This window comes from Microcaecilia unicolor, chromosome 6, assembly GCF_901765095.1.
Source record: "Microcaecilia unicolor chromosome 6, aMicUni1.1, whole genome shotgun sequence".
NCBI lineage: Eukaryota > Metazoa > Chordata > Amphibia > Gymnophiona > Siphonopidae > Microcaecilia > Microcaecilia unicolor.
The window spans coordinates 29,078,142-29,100,597 of record NC_044036.1 but is presented as its reverse complement, the minus strand read 5'-3'; the positions used below and the strand labels follow the sequence as shown (position 1 = coordinate 29,100,597).

The window sequence follows — 22,456 nt, the reverse complement described above, 5'->3', positions numbered from 1 at the left end:
AACCAGTTATTATAATTGCTGACTTGACTTCCAGAGGGAAGCCACATGCCCTACCCCACTGAATTATACAGCAACGTTACACAGATTAGATTCGCTGAGGCCCCTAATGGGAGATCTGCCTCTCTTTTGTTTTTTTTTAAGGCAATGGCTAGCCAGCTGGGCTAACTTAAGCAATACTTTTTCTTGGTTGCTCAAACTGTTAGGTGAACAGCCAAATGAAAAAGTGATCTACGGATTAGTTTCTGCCCTACCAAGTTTCTTTCAATATGCAAACCTAACCCTCTTTCATTACTTATTTATTTTTTAGGATTTATTTACCGCCTTTTTGAAGGAATTCACTCAAGGCGATGTACAGTAAGAATAGATCAAACATGAGCAATAGGCAATTACAGTGGAGGAGTGGCCTAGCGGTTAGGGTGGTGGACTTTGGTCCTGGGGAACTGAGGAACTGAGTTCGATTCCCACTTCAGGCACAGGCAGCTCCTTGTGACTCTGGGCAAGTCACTTAACCCTCCATTGCCCCATGTAAGCCGCATTGAGCCTGCCATGAGTGGGAAAGCGCGGGGTACAAATGTACAAAAAAAAAATTAAGATATTCGAACAACAATACAAAGTATGGCATGGTATACTACTTGCAATGACAACACAATATGTACTAGAACATTTGAAGGGTAAGGCAAAGTTGTAACATTTGGAAGCATATTTTCAAAGCACGTAGCCTTCCAAAGTTCCATAGGTTAGCGTATATGGGTTTAAAAAAAGGTTTGGACAAGTTCCTGGAAGAAAAGTCCATAGTCTGCCATTGAGACAGACATGAGGAAGCCACTGCTTGCCCTGGGATTGGTAGCATGGAATGTTGCTACTATTTGAGATTTCAGAATGTTGCTAATTTTGGGGTTTCTGCCAGGTACTTGTGACCTGGATTGGCTACTGTTGGAAACAGGATGCTGGGCTAGATGGACCATTGGTCATCTTCACTTACCAAGTCAGGGTTACGGCGGCCGGCAGCAGCGGTAAAACGCGTGCAAGCTCGGCCCTTCTCTCTCTTTCTCAGCTGTGGTCCCGCCCTTGAGGAAACAGGAAATGAGGGCGGGACCATAGCTGAGAGAGAGAGAAGGGCCGAGCTTGCACGCGTTTTACCGCTGCTGCCGGATGCCGTAACCCTGACTTGGTAAGTGAAGATTACTTTTAAAAATCGGAGGGAGGGGGCCTGGAACTGGGAGGGAGGGAGGAAGGGAGGGACGATGACCCTGGAACTGGGAGGGAGGGGGGACCCTGAAACTCAGAGGGAGGGAGGGAGGGGGACGACCCTGGAACTCAGAGGGAGGGAGGGGGATGACCCTGGAACTCGGAGGGAGGGGACGACCCTGGAACTCGAGACGGAGGGAGGGAGGGGGTATGACGACCCTGGAACACGGAGGGAGGGGGGCCCCTGGCATACACTCTCATTCTCACACACACACACTCTCTCTCTCTCACAGACACACTCGCACCCAGTCTCACTCTCTCTCTGTCACACACACAGATTCACTCTCTCTCTCTCACACAGTCACTCTCACACACACTCTGTCAAACATACACACTCCGAGGAAAACCTTGCTAGCACCTATTTCTTTGAGAAACAGGCCTTTTTTACTAGTATTCTATAATAGAATCTAGGCACAAAGGTTCCATGATCATAAGGCCTCGGGGCACTTAAATGGAGACCCCCAGTTATAGAATTGCCCCTGTGTATTTGCATTTAGCATGAATCAGTGACTTAGCCAGACCTACTATTTTGAGTTGGCCCACAGTTAATTTGGATGGACCCTTCCCAACCCCCCCCCCCCCCCCCTTAGCTCAGCATTTCCTCTGTCCTTCCCAATCCCCTGCTTCCAAAGACCAGCATCTGCCCCCTCTCTGAATCCCCGTCTCTCCCCAATGTACCTCAGAGGCATGCCAGCAGCTGCAATGATTCATCTTCGCTGCCTGCGCTAACCCCCTGCAGGCTTCCCTCTGCCACATCCCACCCTCGCTGACATCACTTCCTGTTTCTTCACAGCAAGATGGAACAGAAGGAAGACTGTGGGGGCTGGCACAGGCAGCAAAGATGGATCACTGAGGCTGCCGGGACGCCTCTGAAGTACATCAGGGAGGGACAGGGGGATTCAGATGCCTGACCACCAGAGGAGGAAAAGCAGACAGGGGAGTGAGGCACCGCCACTAGTGGGTCTGAGCCAAGGATGTGTGGGCCTGTGCCTGTAACATAGTAAACATAGTAGATGACAGCAGAAAAAGACCTGCACGGTCCATCCAGTCTGCCCAACAAGATAACTCATATTTGCTGCTTTTTGTGTATACCCTACTTTGATTTGTACCTGTGCTCTTCAGGGCACAAACCGTATAAGTCTGCCCAGCACTATCCCCGCCTCCCAACCACCAGCCCTGCCTCCCAACCACCGGCTCTGGCACAGACCGTACAAGTCTGTCCAGCACTATCCCCGCCTCCCAACCACCAGTCCCGCTTCCCACCACCGGCTCTGGCACAGACCGTATAAGTCTGCCCAGCACTATCCTCACCTCCCAACCACCAGCCCTGCCTCCCAACCACTGGCTCTGGCACAGACCATATAAGTCTGCCCAGCTCTATCCTCACCTCCCAACCACCAGCCCCGCCTCCCAACCACCGGCTCTGGCACAGACCGTATAAGTCTGCCCAGCACTATCCCCGCCTCACAACCACCAGCCCTGCCTCCCAACCACCAGCCCCACCTCCCAACCACCGGCTCTGGCACAGACCGTATAAGTCTGCCCAGCCCTATTCCCGCCTCCCAACCACCAGCCCCGCCTCCCGATCTTGACTAAGCTCCTGGAGGATCCATTCCTTCGGCACAGGATTCCTTTATGCTTATCCCACGCATGTTTGAATTCCGTTACCGTTTTCATTTCCACCACCTCCCGCGGGAGGGCATTCCAAGCATCCACTACTCTCTCCGTGAAAAAATACTTCCTGACATTTTTTCTTGAGTCTTCCCCCCCTTCAATCTCATTTCATGTCCTCTCGTTCTACCACCTTCCCATCTCCGGAAAAGGGATGGATGCATGGATGCACTTACCGTCTCTAGTTTGTGAATCAGCACGTGGTAATATACTGTAAACTAACTGCAGTGCGCAGGCCATGCCCATTCCCTACCCATAATCCACTATACTGTTAATGTGCTAAAAGTTACAGCTGTTGTGCGCTAACAGTATACTCTAATTCATTTAGCACACTTTAGTAAATAAACCAGGGGCCCAGAGCAGATTTGAGGGGGACCAGCCCCCACGGGCCCCCATAGCTATGCCACTGGTTCCAGTCCCCTTCTCCAGGGCCAGGTCTCTCCTCTGCCCACCTGTAGGGCACACGGTATCCTGGTTGCCGCTTTCAGGAGCCGCAACCCTCTTTTACAGCCAAGGGTCACACTCCTCACTCAGGATTCCCCTTTTTCGCCTCCTGGTATCTTGGCAGGGGACCATCAGGCAACAAAAGACAACCCCTCATGGGCATAACTCCAACCTTTATCCCCTTTGCAACTCCTCCCCCCCCCCTTGTCATTCTCTACAAGGGCCACTCTTTTCTCCTGCATTCTGTTTCAAAACCACTCCTCTTGTTCTGAGCCTCCTCCCACCCAGGGACATCCTACCACTCCAGCCCTCTAGCAGGGACCTCCTTCCCCCCAAGGCTCTGGTAAAATCTATCACTCTAGTAATACCCATTCCCTGGGGTATTACATATGCATGTAGAGCAGGGGCGTAGCCAGACTTGCTTGGGAGGGGGGTCCACAGCTCGAGGGGAGGGGGCACATTTTAGCCCCCCCTGCCGCCGCCACCCCCTCCCGCCGCCATTGTCGCCCCCCCCCCCGTCTCTGCCGACCCCCCTCCCGCCGCGAACCCTCCCCCGCCGCCGCCTATCTTCCATTTTGCTGGCGGGGGACCCCACTCCCCGCCAGCCGACATCCTCTCTCATAGAACGCAGCGGCACTGGCAGAGAAAAGTCTTCTTCCTTGCATGCTGACGTCCTGCACATTCGTCAGACGTTCTGTTCTCTGAGTCTGACGTCCTGGCAAGGAAGAAGACGACTTTTCTCTGCCAGTGCCGCTGCGTTCTATGGGAGAGGACGTCGGCTGGCGGGGAGTGGGGTCCCCCGCCAGCAAAACGGAAGGTAGGCGGTGGCGGGGGCGGATTCGCCGGGAGAGGGGGTCCAGGCCCCCTCAGGCCCCATGTAGCTAAGCCACTGATGTAGAGACAAGAGAGACTTTTGGGGCCAATGTGGTCTCCCTTCATATAGACTTTGTAGCTGTAGAGCATACAAATGGTACAGTCCTGATTGCTGTACTGTCACACTGGGTGAAAATGTGTTTTAGTTACCATGACCTACAAGGATCATTCATAGCATGACATATTTTTTAAGTAATCAGCATATACTTCTGTGTTTAAAGGCTCAGTGCAAACAATGTATTTAAACTAATATCTTCGAAAGGAGATGAAAAAAAATCATACAGTGACGTCTGGCTTTCCTTCTTCTGCATGAGGCAACGTCATTTAGAGAGGTGGAGGGGGGTGTTACAAGCAGGCTCAAGGCCTGCTTGGCTGCCCCTTCCCCTGGTGCCGTACAAATAATCAACAAAGCATGCCTTTGAGCAAGTCAATCAAAATTAGTTGAGTGAGGGGAAAAAAAGGCAAATGATAATAAGCGTATGTGTGTGTGGTGCGAGTTTGGGTACCATCACATGGAAATAATTACATACTGAAAGCATTTGGCAGGCGCAGGCAGTGGGGTAACTTCTTAACATTCAACAAGGTTCCTGTCAGAAGTGTGAGAGAGCCTGAGATCCTAAAATGTATTTACACATTCATTTTGAGATGATTTATGTACGCTGCAGTCCAGTAGATGCATTTTTGCAGTGATTTGTTTGGTTACATCATGTGCTTGAAAATTAAAATGAAATGTATTATATATTGCTAGGAGGTAGCTGTCAGGGCTCAGGAGCAGTCCCGTCCTGCTTTCTCATCTGGCCAACTGTACTGTTTATCGTCCAAAAAGATTTGAAAGTGAAATGCTAGTCTAAGACTACAATTGCAAGTGGTGGGTCCTTTTAGTAAATGCATTTGCTTCCTACTGAAAGCACACCGAGGACGCCCGTCTCTTAATCACGCCCCAGTCCCGCCTTCGGTACGGTGCCGACACGCCCCCGTGAACTTTGGTCATCCCCGCGATGGAAAGCAGTTGAGGGCGCCCAAAATTGGCTTTCGATTATGCCGATTTGGGCGACCCTGAGAGAAGGACGCCCATCTCCCGATTTGTGTCGGAAGATGGGCGCCCTTCTCTTTCGAAAGTTCCCCTGATAGTAACATAGTAGATGATTTGCAGATAAAGACCTGTATGGTCCATCCAGTCTGCCCAACAAAATAAACTCATTGTATAGGGTATGATGTGATAACTACATATGTATACCTGATCTTGATTTGTCCTTGCCATTTTCAGGGCACAGAGAGTAGAAGTCTGCCCTGCACTGGCCTTGTTCTCCAGTTACGGAAGCTGAGTCTGTCCAGCCACAATCAGGGTACAGACCATAGAACTCTGCCCAGCACTGGATTCGCTTCCCTGGAGAGTTTAGTTGCCCATGCAATTTCCCCGCACTGCCAAATTTGCACGCACAGCTTTAGTCGCCATATAAAAACTCCAGGCCATAATGAAGGAAACTTCCAAGTGTCATTTACATGGTTAACTTGCTTTGTGAAAACTGCTTTGCTTCCTGTGACTTAAAAGTATGTCTTTGTGAAAACCTATTGTACTTTTTTGACTGCAGTTGCTTTTCCTCACCCTCTAGAAGCTGCCACCCTAGGTCACTGCTTTGGCATGCCTAATGGTTAAGCCAGCCCTGGTCCAAAGGCCGGATTTAAACCTAGATCTCCTGATTCCCATCCCATTATGCCACCTGCTGATTTTTAAAACTTGATATGCACGTGAGTTGCAGCTGCACATACTATAGCAGGACATGTCTATCTACTCCTACCATAGCCAAGATAATGTTGAAGCACCTTTCTGACCTCATTTGCAACTTTCTTTAAACTCTAGTCCCTTATTTCCTGTTCAGGGGCGTAGCCAGACACCCAAGTTTGGGTAGGCCTGGACCCAAGGTGGGTGGGCAGAACTCCACCTTCTTCTACAAGTGATTTGGTTTCTCCCTCTCTCGCCTGCATGCCATATGGTCTTTCAAACACCCCCTCTCCCCCGTATACCTTTTAAATAGTAGATTTTCACCAGCAGCAAACAGTTGTTGGGAGTTTTTGGCTGGTGGGGCTTGGGGTCCCTGCCAGCCACATTACAGGTGTGCTGCTACTTGGTGGGCCTGAACCTAAAGTGGGTGGGCCTGGGCCCACCCCAGCCCACCATTGGCTACGCCACTGCTCCTGTTACTCTGTCTTTATCTATTTATATGTTCCATCTTTGCTTATACCTTATGCTGCCTAGTAAAATGTTTTACTGTGTATTGTGTTGGCATTGTAATGTAGTATACTGTGCCATACTTCGTATTGTTGTTTGAATATTTTTACTGCTGTAATTGTCTGTGTTTGACTTATTCATGTCGTACACTGCCTTGAGTGAATTCCTTCAAAAAGGCGGTAAATAAATCCTAAATAAATAATAATAGTAAATGAGGGCAAATAAAGACCTGCACGGTCCATCCAGTCAGCCCAACCAGACAAACTCATAGTATATGATATGATGTGATATAATATATGCATACTTGATCTTGATCTGTCCTTGCTAATTTCGGGATAGAAGTCTGCCTGGCGCTGGTCTTACTCCTCAATTACTGAAGTTGCCATCAAAGCCCACTCCAGCCCGTCCAGATCTGTCAAGCCATAATCAGGGCACAGACTGTAGAAGTCTGCTCAAGTCTGCACCGCTAACTTTCGTTTTGGTTCTATCAGTGGCGTTCCTATGTCAGCTGGCACCCTGGGCAGATTGCCGCTGCACACCTCTCCCAGGTGCATCACCCCCCCCCCCCCCCCCGGCGCATCACCTCCTGGGGGTGAAGGGAGCAGTCGTGCGGCTGTCGGCTCTGCCGGTTCCCTGCCCCAGAACAGGAAGTAATGTCAGAGGGAGCAGGGAACTGACGGAGCCAACAGCCACGCGACTGTTCCCTGCACCCCACTGCAGCATGTACCCCAGGCAGACTGCCCCTATCGCCCCACCCTTGGTACGCCACTGGATTCCATTCTCCTTCCATATAGGTATCCTCCGTGTCTATCCTATGCATTTTTGAATGTTGTTACCGTATTTCTCTCCACCACCTTCCGCGGGAAGGCATTCCAGGCATCCACCACCTTCTCAGTAAAAATGTAGTTACTGACATTACTCTTAAGTTGGTCTCCCTGCAACCTCAATTCATGTCTTCTAGTTCAGTGTTTCCCCAAGTCCAGTCTTGGGTTACCCCTTCCCAGTCAGGTTTTCAGAATATCCACAATGAATATGCATGAACTTGATTTGCATACACTGCCTCCTTTATATGCAAATCTCCTTCATGCATATTCATTGTGGAACTCCTGAAAACCTAACAAGGACCGGACTTAGGAAATACTGCTCTAGTTCAATTGCTTCCCCTTCTCTGGAAAAGATTTGTGTATTCATTTTGAAATTCTGTTTTGAAAGAGAGTTGGCAAAAAAAAAAGGCCCTGGAGAAGTCACAGATGAGGTTTCTCTCCATTTTATGAAGCGCATCTGAAAGGACAGTGAGCAACCGTACACATGAACGCGCGGGCGATGTCATTCACGTTTCTTTGCAACATCTGTGTCTTTGCAGGCTATGAAGGCAGCTTTCACGCCATCCAAAACTGTTTCCACTACGGCAGTTGCAGCAGGGCAATGGAACCATCTGGCAGAGGTGAAGCACTACCAGGGGAAGCCCACTGCTTTAATATGTTAAAGCAGAATGGATATCACATTCTTGGCACAACAGGTAAATTATTCTGAGCTGAAAGATGTCAGGATGTTCTTTGACCACTTTTCTAGTGCAAAATGCTACATTTTGTAGAGCTGGCCAATGACTGAGAGTACAGCATGCTGCTTTGCAAAGGAACTTCATCTGATTCCTGGCTCCGCACATGCGGCACCCCTTTCCCCACTAAACTAGCTGGGGATGCTGTGGAGGCAGTGCCACCCAGGGGAGGGTAGAAGACCCAGTCATTCTTCAATGGTGACACCTGTTGGCAGGACTTAAGACCTATGATTGCAAATTATCATTATTATCTTCCTGTATGTGCACGTGTTCATATCTATGTGTGGGATGAAGATACACAGATCTGAATTACTAGTAGTTAGCAGGTGAAAACTAAGTCAGTGCTGGGCAGACTTCTACAGTCTGTTCCCCAATTATGGCTAGACCAGGGGCGTAGCTACGGGTGGGCCTGGATGGGCCCAGGCCCACCCAGTTTCGTCTCAGGCCCATCCTCACCTTCTCCCACCCCCGCCGTAGCGCTGCCTCCTCTCCTGCACTTTGCGGTGTCTGTCTCCCACCCTCACGGCAGTGCTTTCAATTTGCTATTAGCGCTGCCTGCCTGACAGCTGACAGACGCGACGTGACGTCCTCCTGCTCCGGGGCCTTCCCTCTGCCGCGTTGATTCAACTTCCTGTTTACGCAGGGTGGATTGCACGTGGCAGAGGGAAGGTCCCGGAGCAGGACGTCGTCGCGCCGCGTCTGTCAGCTGTCAGGCAGGCAGCGCCGATAGAGCGCTGCCGCAGCAGTGGGAGACGGAGACCATGAAGTGCAGGAGACGAGTCAGCGCCACGGTGGGAGAAGGTGAGTGGAGGCAGCGTCGATAACTTTAAAGGTGCTGTGCGCTGCGTGGGGGGGGGGGTTGGGGTTGTAGTGCCCACCCATCCAACCCGCTGGCCCACCCAAAAATTGTCTTCTGGCTACGCCACTGGGCTAGACAGATCTGGATGGGTTGGAGTAGGATTCAACAGCAACTCCAGTAGTTGAGAAAGACCAGTGAAGGGCAGACTTCTATGGTCTTTGCCCTGAAAATGGTAAGCACAGCTCAAGATCAACTATACATATGTTACCATAGTAGGAGTTTATCATGTTAGGCAAACTGGATGGACCGTTCAGGTCTTTATCTGCCATCATCTACTATGTCACAATGAACGTTTTGGGGATCTTGCCAGTTATTTGTGACCTGGACTGGCCACTGTTGGAAACAAGATACTGGGCTTGATGGACCTTTGGTCTGGCCTAGTTGGGCAATAATTATGTACTAATTTCCCACTGATTCTTCAGGTTTCAGACTGCACACTGCAAAGAGAAAATATTGCTACAGCTTCTGCTGCATTCTGGTCAGAGGCCATCAGAAGTTCTTCAGAATAGAAAGAAACATTCAAATGTGTCTGCTATATACCACATCCACAATCCGTATTAGTTTCAGGCTTGGAGGAGAGTAGTGTTGGATTCTCTGAGCAGAGGTTGGTCTGGATGAGGCTCTCCACACCCCTGATCAACTGCAGTGAGTCATGGTCATCATTAAGGGCGACATCAAGTGGCCAGGTTTAGAGTGTATGACACAGGGGTATCCAACCTCAGCCCTTGCCCAGTCGGATTTTCAGGATTTCTACAATGAATATTCATGAGATCTATTTGCATACAACGGAGGCAATGCATGCAAACAGATCTCATGCCTATTCATTGGAGAAATCCTGAAAACCCTCCTGGGTTGCAGCCCTCAAGGACCAAGGTTGGAAACTCTTGGTGTGACACATGATTCTGGAATGTGCCCTGGTGAATGATCTCCAGCTTCAGGACTCGCTACTGCAATGGCCAGACTAGGAATGGTGGGAGAACAGCTTAATTAAAATAGGGGAAAATATCCCCCAGTGACTGTGAATGAAGGAATCAGGATCCCAGCACTGGTTCTGATCTAAGCTGGAAGAAAAAGGACAGAGGAACTGTTAAGCTTTTTAAAAAGCAGTTGATAATGCCTTCACCTTCAAGAAAGTTGTATTTTAATGTATGAACTGCAGTCATTCTATTTGGGGAGGGGGTGGGGGGGGGGGGGGTCAGTGAAACATCCCCAAAGTGCTTGCCAGTAAACCTGTATATGACAGTCATAAATCAGAGTGCGATCTTTGCATACAGAGAGAATCACCTAGGTGCTGTTTTCCCTTTAGCATTTTATAGTGTCAGTAACGAGGGTGAGCTCATCCCCTAGGAACGTCAAAATATGACTAGCAGGCACAGGCAGCTATTCTAGGAGTCCCGGGAACAGTCAATAAAAGCACTCTCCCCTTTTGGACTCTTTTGCGTGATTTACTTGTTTTTGGAAGGGGCCCGTTTTGGAGGTGGCTACCTGTTTATGGTTCTTTGGCTGTGGCTGTCAGACTGAGCGGTCCAAAAACACGGTTGAACCCTGCAGTACAGAAGTGTTTTTCAAAGCAGAGTCATAGGATAGGAAGCAGTTCTGTTGTGGATTAGGGACTGGTTATTGGACAGAATATAGAGGTAAATGGCCATCTTTCTCAATGAAGGAGGGTGAATAGTGGAGTGCCACATGGATCTATACTGGGACCGGTGCTATTTAACATATTTTTAAATGATCTGCAAAGCAGAATGACAAGTGAAGCGATTAAATTTGCAGATGACACAAAACTATTCAACAATGGCGTTCCTAGGGGGGCTGACACCTGGGGCGGATCGCCGATGCGCCTTACCCCCCCGGATGCAGCGCGACCCCCCCCCCCCAGCGAAAGGACATCCCCCCGCGAACCCCCCCCCCCCCCGGGTGCATCGCCCCCCCCCTCGGATGCAGCGCGACCCCCCCCCCGGCAAAAGGACACCCCCCGTGAAAGAACCCCCCCCGGGTGCATGCCGCTGGGGGGGGGGGGTGCCACGCGCGCCTGTCCTTTGTTCGTTCCATGCTCCCTCTGCCCCAGAACAGGAAGTAACCTGTTCCGGGGCAGAGGGAGCATGGAACAAATGAAGGACAGGCACGCGGCACCCCCCCCAGCAGCGTGCACCCGGGGCGGACCGCCCCCCCCCCCCCCCCTTGGTACGCCACTGCTATTCAAAGTTATTAAAACACATGCGGACTGAAAAATTGCAGGAAGACCTTAGGAAGTTGGAAGACTGGCCATCCAAATGGCAGATGAAATTTAATGTGGACAAATGCAAAGTGATACACATTGGGAAGAATAATCTGAATCATAGTTCCTTGATGCTAGGGTCCACTTTGGGAATCAGCATCCAAGGAAAAGATCTAGGTGTCATCGCAGACAATAGGCCAAAATTTTCTGCCCAATGTGTGGCAGCAGCTACAAAAGCAAACAGGATGCTAGGAATTATTAGCAAAGGGATAGAAAATAAGACAAAGAATGTTATAATGCCTCTGTATTGCTCCATGGTGTGACCACACTTTGAGTATTGTGTCCTATTCTGGTTGCCTCATCTCAAAACAGATACAGCAGAATTAGAAAAGGTTCAAAGAAGAGTGAGCAAAATAATAAAGGGGATCGATCGCCTCTCATATGAGAAAAGGTTAAGAGATTAGGACTCTTCAGCTTGGAAAAGAGACAGATGAGGGGAGATATGATTGAGGTCTATAAAATCCTGAGTGGTAGAGAATGAGTTGAAGTACAAAGACTAGGAGACACTCAACGAAATTACAAGGAAATACTTTTAAAACAACTAAGAGGAAATATTTTTTTCACTCCATGAATAGTTAAAGTTTTGGAATTCGTTGCCGGAGGATGTGGTAACAGCGGTTAGCATATCTGGGTTTAAAAAGGTTTGGATACAGTAGTGTAGAGTATTTATTTATTTGTTACATTCGTATCTCACATTTTCCCACTTATTTGCAAGCTCAATGTGGCTTACTTAGTACCATAAAGGCATTCGCCAGTTCCGGTATAAACAGTTACACAGTGATGCTGTGGTAGAATGAGGCACAACAAAAAAGGAGGTGAAAACCCTCACAAAACCGTGAGATAGGAAACAAAAAAGTGAGGAAAACGAATGAGGATGCCAAAAAAATGCTTTATTATATAGGAAAAACGACCCAACACGGCCGTGTTTCGGCCCAAAGGCCTGCCTCAGGGGTCTTGAACAACCTAAACAGGACATTAAAAATAAAACAGAAAATTAAAATGTTTCAGAAACATCAATGGTTAGTAATTTTATATAAGTAAATATGAAACTGAATAAAAATAATAATAAGAACCTGACTCCAATAGGTTAAATATTGAACATTATTAAAAAACAATTATTGAAAATTAAATGTTAAAACGCATGGAATGTAGAATGCATAAATTTGTCTTAGGGGGCAATAAATATTGTCTATGCATTTAAGTTATGATCAAAAACATAAAGATAGTTATAAAATACATAAACCATCCAATTAAGACCATGAGAATGAGGTTCATGTGGTTCATCCCGAACCTTCCTCAACCTCCACTTCCCTAATTGCAAGGGCGTAAAATACAAGACGCTACACGCGTCAACCTTTTCTCACGTGGGCACGCAGTTCTGGAATGCACTGCCGCGCAACCTGAGAACGATCCACGAGCAAACCTCCTTCCGCAAACTATTGAAGACCCATCTTTTTGAAAAAATCTACGGAAAGAAGCAAAACACATAAAGTCCACACTCACTGTTCACTAATGCATCAATACATCCACTTCTGAACTCTCATCCCCCGTAGTCTCACCTCAGTCATACCTTTACTCACAGAAATAAGTATACCATACATAATGCCCTTTTAACCTCCCGCTGTCTCCTTCCAATGTTTCAAGGTTTGGTTCCAGTGTTTATATTCCTTAACAACACTTTGATTGTCTTGTATAACTCTTCACAATGTAATCCATAACCAAGTTGTAACAAATTATATTTCCATCATTCATATCGTATTGTAAGCCACACTGAGCCCGCAAAAAGGTGGGAAAATGTGGGATACAAATGCAATAAATAAATAAAATAAAATAGACTTATTAGGAAATCGTATAGAGGAAGAGTTACGTTATGTCCATTACGTGCTTTGGTTTCGTTGTGTTGCAGGGTTCAGGCATTTAAGTTGGGTCGGTAGAGTATGCTTTTTTGAACAGGTAAGTTTTTAGTGATTTCCGGAAGTTTAGGTGGTTATACGTTGTTTTCATGGCTTTTGGCAATGCGTTCCATAGTTGTGTGCTTATGTAGGAAAAGCTGAATGCATGAGTTGATTTGTATTAAAAAGGAGGAAAAGACCTCATAAATGGTCTGCGGATATATCTACAATGAGAAATTATAGTCTCAAGAGACTTATTCATAATCATCGCTCAAAAAACCTCCGTGCCCTACCCAATGAAACTTTATTCACTTATACGTTTTTATATTTGTTATTATTATTTTATATAAAATCTTGATAGAGCATACTTCATATTCAGCACTTGACTGTAGCGATTATTTCAAACACTTATCTGAATCCCAACAGGCTTCCCGTTTCACCATAAGGCTTCATCAGGGGAATTAGTACGTTTATGCTGCATTAATGATCTTGTTGCTCGGACTGCGCAGCAGTCAGTATGCCCAGGGGCAACCAATGAAAGAAAGAGACTGTTTATTCACAGTATGCATGTGCAAGAATTAATTATTCCATCGAACGACTTTAGACTGAGATTATGTCTAGAATTTGGCATGAAGATTTCGAACTGGGGGTGGGATCAGGCAACAATTGGATTTTAAATGTGTTTAATATTTTGTGAATTAAAATGTGGGTTTTGATATGGATTATATGCTTGTCAATGGTTAATGAGTTAGGTAATGAATATACATGAGAGAGATTTCCATGTACTACCTCCATTGTATGCAAATCTCTCACGCGTATTCATTATGAGTAGCCTGAAAACCTGACTGGCAGGCTGTGTCCTGAAGGCTGAGTTGAGAACCACTTCTTAGACCAAGTAGACTGCAGGAAACCTAAACCAGGTTATAGTGAAGATATGATGTCAGTAACAGAGGATGTAGATGTGGCAGGCTTTAGTGACAACCTCTTGACCCACCTCCATATCGTGTTCCAGCTGCTTGTTTTGTCCAGTCTGCCACACGTGCCCATGACTTCCAGTGAATGCTCTTCTCCCAGGAGTTTGCATTTAAACCCACTCGCTGACTCCGAGGTCAGCGCTTCTCAGTTCTGGCCCAGAATTAGCCAGACAGGTTTTCAAGATTACCCCAGTGAATAGGCATGAAACACATCTGCATATACTGGAGATCCATTGCATGCAAATAATCTCATGCCTATTCATGGTGGTAATCCTGAAAATCTGACTGGTTAAGGTTAAGAAGAGGCGGCTGAGGGGTGATATGATAGAAGTCTACAAGATAATGAGCGGAATAGAGCGGACAGATGTGAAGCGTTTGTTTACACTTTCAAACAACAACAAAACCAGGGGACACAAGATGAAGCTAGAATATGGTAGATTTAAAACAAATAGGAGAAAGTTTTTCTGTACGCAGCGTGTAGTTGGGCTCTGGAACTCATTGCCGGAGAACGTGGTGGCAGCGGCTGGCCTTACGGAGTTTAAGGGGGGTTTGGACAGATTCCTACATAAGTAATGCCACACTGGGAAAAGACCAAGGGTCCATCGAGCCCAGCATCCTGTCCATGACAGTGGCCAATCCAGGCCAAGGGCACCTGGCAAGCTTCCCAAATGTACAAACATTCTATACATGTTATTCCTGGAATTGTGGATTTTTCCAAAGTCCATTTAGTAGTGGCTTATGGACTTGTCCTTTAGGAAACCGTCTAACCCCTTTTTAAACTCTGCCAAGCTAACCGCCTTCACCATTGAAAAGTGGATTGGCCACTGTCAGAGACAGAATGCTGGGCTTGATGGACCCTTGGTCTTTTCCCAGTATGGCGGTGCTTATGTACTTATGTTAAGCACCATCTTGGGGGAATGCAGGGTTTTTCTTTATTTCTGTTTTGAGATTTTTTTCCCATTGTTTCCTTTATCCTTTATGATCTTTTTTTTTTTTTTCATTTCTGAATAGTGTGCAATGGAATCTGGCTACCCCACTCCCCCCTTCCCCCCCCCTTGTCTAAAACCTCGTGTTGAACTTTTGTTTAGGTTTCAACAGTTTTTATTAATGAAGCTCAAAAATGGTGTTTACAGAATATAAATGTCTTTACAATCAAGCAACACACACCAAGTACTGAAATTGTACGATATTGCTCGTCTCCATTAATCTTTTAACTTTATCCCCCCCCCCCTTGTACTGTTAACTAACATGTAATCAACAAGATCTATTAACCACAATTTCCCAACAACCCTTCCCCCCCATCTTTCCATTCAACCAATTGACACCATATGTTCAAATGCTTGCCCCCCAAAGATATAACCACCTTCAGGTATCAGCTGTACATTCACAAAGCCTTGAATTAAGATCAAACCATAATGTGTTAATTTACTCCTCTCCGTAAGAGAGCCAGGGGGCCTGTGGTCTGATGGCCCTCCTACCCCTCTCCGGAAGACGTCCATATCCTGCTGGGGAAGGGCTAATATAACTCCAAATAGGTTCCCCCCCTTTATTACCCCCCCTCCTAAGCCCCCCCTCCCCCCCCCCCCCCCCCCCCCCCCACCGTGGTCTGCTCTACTGTCTTTCCAATTCCTAAATGGTGGTAGAAAGAGGACTATAATCCCAATTAATTTCCATTAGTTGCCGAGGGAAGTTTGGACAATGCACCAAGTTTATTAATAATATGACTCCTCGCCCTATGGGACAAAGTGTTAATATATCCTTCCCAGGTAAGGAAAAAATTGCTTTGTGTCCGAGGGTTAAGCAGAGAGTCCTGGAGCTCCATCGTAAGTAAATCATGTAGGCGATTCCTCCATTGCCAAAAGGAGGGGTTCAGTTCTTGTGTCCAGTTAACAAGTATGCACTTCATACCCACCAAAAAAGCCTTATGGGCCATTATATTCTGGTATCTCGTACCCCCCTCCACTGGAGCATGGCAACCCAAAAGAATACTCGTAGGCTGCTGATTGACCGTTTTCCCTCCTATTCTTTCTAAATATCTAACTATCCTGGTCCAGAAGGCTGTTATAGCTGAGCACTTCCAAAAGGCATGGTAGAAATTATTGTCCGGTGCCCCACAGCGTCTACATTGGGCAGATTCTATGTATCCCATCTGATTCAGTCGAGACTGAGAGGTATATGCCCTGTATATCACTCTGACCTGGCATTCTCGGAGGTTTGCGTTTTGCGTCCATTTCAGAACTCCCCTCCAACCCTTTAACAAATCTCCCGGGGTGATCCCTCTTTGTGTGTCTGCTGCCCATTTTGCTGCCACTCGTGTGAGGTCTCCCTGTGGTCTTGCCAGTAGCAGCCTTTTATGTAATATGGATATCGAAATAGGATCCTCTGATATCATCTCGAATAAATCCCCCATCTTAGTGGTCAGATCAACACCAAGTGCATCTCGGGGAAGTGAAGCTATATAATGTCTAAGCTGTTCGTATGCAAAACATACCCCCCAATCCGCTTCGTCTAGGTTTAATTCGGCCATTGTTTTAAGATTACCACTAGGCTCCAACCAATAATGTAGAAGTACTTTATCTCCTTCCCCCCAGGATCTCACTATAGGATTTTCAGCCCCTGGGCGGAACGCCTCATTCCCTAGAAGGGGTAGTAATCTACTACATCTAGGATCAAAGGACCACAGCCTAGCCAAGTCCTTCCATATGGCCTTTAAGGGCCACACTAATACACTAGTCCTCAACCTTGTGGGTAGGTCCTTCAATGTCCCATGTAAGACATACATCAGGTTTAAGGGGCTACACCTTGCTATTTCTATCCCCAATGGGGTATAATCCTCCCTCTGCAGATACCAGTCCCCTAGGTGGCGCAGTAAACATGCTACATTATAGCGTTTAATGTCCGGCATTCCCATCCCCCCGTTCCTCCAAGGCCTCACCAGTTGTGAAAATCGTATCTGGGGTCGTTTCCCAGCCCACAAAAATTTTGAAAGCAGTTTTTGTAAAGATCTCACTTCCTGGTGCTTGAGATATAATGGGATTGTCTGTAAAAAGTAAAGCCATTTAGGGAAAAGCACCATATTAAACAAGGAGATGCGGCCTATTAACGATATCGGTAGCCCTGCCCATCTTCCCAGTGTCCTCTTGGTGTCTTCTAGCAAGTATTCTACATTAGCACTATATAGCAGCTTGGGGTCCTTGGTGAGTTGGATCCCTAGGTATTTAAACGCCTCCCCCACTCTCTTAAGTGGACAACATAGACTTTCCCACTGCTCCTCCCTCATGTGAAGTGTCATAACCTCAGATTTGTCTAGATTGAGCCGAAAACCAGAGTAATCCCCAAATTCAGCAAAAATGTCCAATAGTGACGGTAAGGACACCTGGGGGTCCTGTATTATAGTCAAAAGGTCATCTGCGAAGGCCGAGATCTTAAAGGAAGTTTGCTGTATCTGTACCCCTCTCACCTCCCTCATATTCTGGATTTCTCTTATAAGAGGGTCAAGCACCAACACAAAAAGAAGGGGCGAGAGGGGACATCCCTGTCGGGTACCCCTGGCAATCCCGAACGTCGCAGATGCCTGCCCGTTTACCCATACCTCCGCAACAGGCCCCTGGTACAGCGTTTCTATGGCATGTAGGAAAAACCCTTCCATCCCAAATGCCTTCAGGGAGGCAAACATGAAGTCCCAGTTAACCCGATCAAATGCCTTTTCGGCATCAAAACTAATTATTAAGGCCGGGGTTGATGATTCATGTAGGCTTTCCAACGCTCCCAGAATCTGTCTCATATTTCGAGCTACTGATCTTTCTCGTACAAAGCCCACCTGAGACTCCTCCACTATCTCCGGCAGGATCCGTGCCAGTGTGTTTGCCAGAATCTTTGCCAGTAATTTTGTTTCAAAAGGAAGCAAAGAGATAGGTCTATATGAACTGGCTAAGAGTGGGTCACGGCCTGGTTTTAACAGGACTATGATTTGTGCCTTCCTTAAAGACTCTGGTAGACCCCCCAGCTCTATACATTTATTGAAAACCTCTGTCAGGCAGGGTACAATATCCGAGCTAAGGAGTTTATAAAACTCAGAGGAGAGCCCATCCACTCCTGGAGACTTATGCAACGGGCTGGCACGTATACCCCAACTCACCTCGTCCTCTGTTATTAATCTATTAAGGCTACTTTGTTGTATCTCTGTGATCTGGGGCAGTGATTGTCCTGCTAAGTAACACTCGGCTTGAAGCCCCTGATCTTCAGGAGGGGAATATAAAGCTTCATAAAACTGCCGGAATACTTCATTCACTCCCTCCAGAGTATGCTGAGTACTCCCCTGTGCATCTCTGATTTGTGACACATATCTGGAACCACCCATTTGCTGTAACAGTCGTGTCATCAATTTCCCTTGCTTATTTGCGTGTTTATATAACTGATAACGATAATAAAAATTTGATTTTTTGGCTTTGGCATGTATTAACTGGTTCAAAGATGACTGGGCTTCTAATAGTCTTGATTTATTTAAGGGCGTTGGGTTAGCACCAAATCTCTGGCGTGCCTGTCCCACTACCTTCCCCATCCTGACTATCTCTGCCTCTCTAGATCTTTTCTTATAGGAATGATATGAAATTATGGCTCCTCTCAGCACGGCCTTGGCCGCTTCCCAAAATAGTATCGGGTCTAAGTGATAACTATTCTCATTAAACTCTGAATATTCTTTCCACTGGGATTGTATATAGGAGGCAAACTGTGGGTCGTAGAACAGTTCTGTGGGAAATCGCCACCTAGGCTTCTGAGTTCTATCCCCATCACACCCAATTGTGATCCACACAAAAGCGTGGTCTGAGACCTGTGTTGGCCCTATCTCAGCCTGTTGTAACCAAGGAATCCTATTTGCCGAAACCAGGATATAGTCAATTCTGGATAGTGTATCATGTGCCCTAGATAAATGGGTATAGTCCCTCTCTCCCGGATGGTACAGGCGCCATGCATCAACTAGATCTAACATCGAGCACAGCCGTGGGACTCCCTTTGTCAAGTTCACTGGCCCTACTCTAGAGGCTCCAGTACTATCCAGCAATGGATCATAGACTGAGTTAAAATCTCCCCCCATAAGTATAGGCATCTGATCAAAAGAGTGCACATGTCTCACCAGGGTCTGATAGAACCTCCTGTCATATTGGTTTGGTGCATATATATTAATTAGTAAGAAAGGGTGGTTATTTACATGAGCTTCTAAGAAAACATATCTTCCTAGCGGGTCCACAATTACTCGTTTTTTTGTAATATGAAGCCCTTTGCGGAATAGGATAATGACTCCCGCCTTTCTATTTGGTGACGGGCTTTCCACGTAGTCTCCCACCCACCATTTACACAACTTCTTGTGTTCTATTGCTGTTAGATGTGTCTCCTGTAACATTGCTATATGTGCCTTTTGTCTATTTAAAGTCTGTAGAATCTTACTTCTTTTGATTGGGGAGGAAATACCCCCCACATTCCAAGATATTAGCTTAACCATAGCCTATCCTATTTGGCTCACGTATGTTATTAAACCTGTTATAAAGAGAAAGGTGTCCCAGCCTACACCTCCCTCTGCTGCCTTGTATACTCTCCTCACTTCCTAATTGACTTCTCCTACCCCATTTACATGCCATACTCACACAGACCTGCTCCCCACCCCTTCCCCTATTCCCCCCCTCCCCTCCCCTCCCCCCCATGAATTCCCTCCCCCCCCCCTCCAATCTGTAAACCCTTGAGTTCCAACAGGGAACTCATCACGTATAGTGTCCTTTCCCCCTCTTTTTTAAGTTACCATCTGCTCCCTGGGGAAAACCCCAACATGTATTATTTATGCCTGTCTCCATTTATTGAGACCGGGTGTTTACCTTATGTTTACCTTATACCCCTCTGTCCATTTATTCCCTTGAGACCAAAGATTAGGTATGGAGATATAGTCTCCATTCATACTTAACAGTCTTCTAGTCCATGTCTCAAAGTCTCTTTCAACTCACATGCTCCGTCAAAGACTTTCTTCTTTAAAACACCATTGTTCCACCATCAGGTTGCAGATTCCTGTACAATACTCTTGAGGAATTCTTTAGCTGCAGCCACCTCTGCAAAGAGTTTATCTCCTCCCTCGTACTGCACCTTCAGTTTAGCAGGATATATCAGCGCAAACCTGATTTTTCTCTCATGTAAAGCCGCACACACGGGCGCAAATTCCTTTCGCGCCGCTGCTACACGTGCTGAGTAATCTTGAAAGCAAAGTATCCGTTGGCCTTCACAGCGAAGCTCTCCTCCTGCCCTTACCGCCTGCAAAATCGCCTGTTTGTGGCCATAGTGGAGAATCTTCATTATCACCGCCCGCGGCCTCGCCGCGCCTTGGCGCTTCGGCCCCAGCCGATGTGCTCTCTCGATGCGCAGCGGGCCCGGCAGGTTATTCATTTTTAATGTGCTCTGAAGCCAGGTTTCTAGAAAGCTGCCCAACTCTGAGTCCTTTATGTGTTCCGGGAGCCCAATTAGTCGTAAATTATTACGACGAGACCTGTTCTCTAAATCGTCTAGTTTGTTTTCTAGCTCCACTATTTTCTTCTGTAGTACCTCCACAGGTTGTTCGGATGTCACTGCTCGGTCTTCCAGGTCACTTATCCGCTGTTGCATGTGGTCCAAATCGAGGTGGAACCCGTCAAGCCGTTCGTGGGCAGATTCTGCGCGGTCAAACAACGCTTGCAGTTTTTTATCGAGGGCCGCCTCTACCGCCGCTGTCACCTCCGCGGTAGTTTCTGCTGTCCATACTGAGCAAACGCTCGAATTCGGCGAATGCTGTCCGGGCGCCATCTTGGATTCTGCGATCTTGCCTTTCTCTTTGTCTTTTTTAAGCGTTTTCGCCGCCATTCTTCTTCACAAAGTTACCAAACAACAACCACCCGGTCTCCAAGTGTAAGGCTGGCGAAATTAAAGTTTGTTTTTCCCCTTTGAGGCTGTTAATATCGTAAGATGATGGGGGAATCGCAGGAGCTCAGTTCCAACGTGACTTCACTCCTGCATCACACCACGTGATCTCGTGTTGAACTTTTGTTTAAAAAGCGCCAGCAGACATAGGGGTAGGCCATGATCCAGCACCTAATGGTGCCAGGGATAGTTCAGTTCTCAGAAGTGAATTCCATTGCAGTTTTTCGACATGTGATATATGCATGTCAGTTTTATTTATGTTATGTGTGTGTGTGTGTGTGTGTGTGTGTGTGTGTATTTATTTATTTTATTGTTTTAGTTGATAGTATAATCCTTCAGATTAGTACATTCACTTTAATTTTAATACTTACAGATTATGAAATTTGTGAAGCCCAATGTGTGGCTGAAGATGTGATCACTAACGGAGCTGAAGAAAATGGATTTTTTCACAACGGCGCCTTTGATCACTGCTTGAACCATATTGCTCCCATCTACGCAGACGCCTAACATCAGCTGCCCCATCTCTTTCCTCTTGTACAGATGGGGCCAGGGTATCTGGCTCTGTTCTCAAGAGAAATGCTCAAGCACACTTACTGCTCTGTACTCTTGTCTGAGTTCATTTAGATTTACGGTTTGCATTTATGAATTCTTTTTCTACTTATATATTAAATATAAATATTTAGATGAAATATCAGATGCTGTGGCATGTTGATGCTTTTAAGAGCAAATGAAAATATGAACCAGCTTGTTTCATAAGTTTTTATCATAAGCTGTAAATAAAAATTATACTGTATAGTAAACTTGTAAAAAATGATTTTACTCCTGAAAGTATGTTTGCAATTTTTGTTCATATGTAAAATAAAATTAAAAATCACCAACTTTTAGTTTAAAATCACTTGGTCTTTTCTGTGCCTGAAAGAGTTATTGTTTTGATCATGGATCTCATTTAGACGTAAAGGGCAAGTCTATAAAGTGGAATCTGGAGGCGCCATCAAATTGACAGGTAGGCGTTATTCTGTAAGGAGGTCTTTTACTAAGGCGCGCTAGCATTTTTAGCGCACACTAATATTTAGGGCGCATTAAACGTTAGAGACGTCCATATATTCCTATGATGTCTCTAACATTTAGCCCGCCCTAAATATTAGCGCACGCTAGAAACGCTAGTGTGCCTTAGTAAAAGAGGCCCTAAGGTAGCATCTGAGTACCAGAGCACCTAACTACAAGGGGGGCATATGAGTGGGTGGGGCATGGGAGGAGCATGAACAGCCGTGGGCGTGTCTTCCAGTTAGGCACCTAGGGGGAAATTCTATATATGGCACTGAAAATTAGGCCCCGATAAAAATCAGTGCTCAACGTTATTCTATAAAGGGCGTTCCAGGATGAGAGCACTTTATGGAATAGTCTTGGGTGAGAGGACTTATGCCAAGTGAAAACAAGTGTAAATCCTGGCACACAAGTTAAGCGGGAATCCCCGATATTCTGTAACACTGCACACA

The 22,456-nt window shown here is 46.6% G+C and overlaps 1 protein-coding gene across 3 annotated transcripts in view; it reads left to right on the top strand.

Moving 5' to 3' along the window:
* The window catches only part of GLIS1 (GLIS family zinc finger 1), a 418,517-nt gene extending 396,738 nt beyond the window's left edge, over positions 1-21,779 (top strand). For all 3 annotated transcript variants that reach the window (XM_030207713.1, XM_030207712.1, XM_030207711.1), the window contains exons 9-10: positions 7,830-7,985; positions 21,334-21,779. In XM_030207713.1, coding sequence (XP_030063573.1) covers positions 7,830-7,985; positions 21,334-21,467 — 290 coding nt within the window. In that variant the 3' untranslated portion in view covers positions 21,468-21,779. The remainder of the gene's footprint in view (positions 1-7,829; positions 7,986-21,333) is intronic.
* The last annotated feature ends 677 nt before the right edge of the window (positions 21,780-22,456 follow it).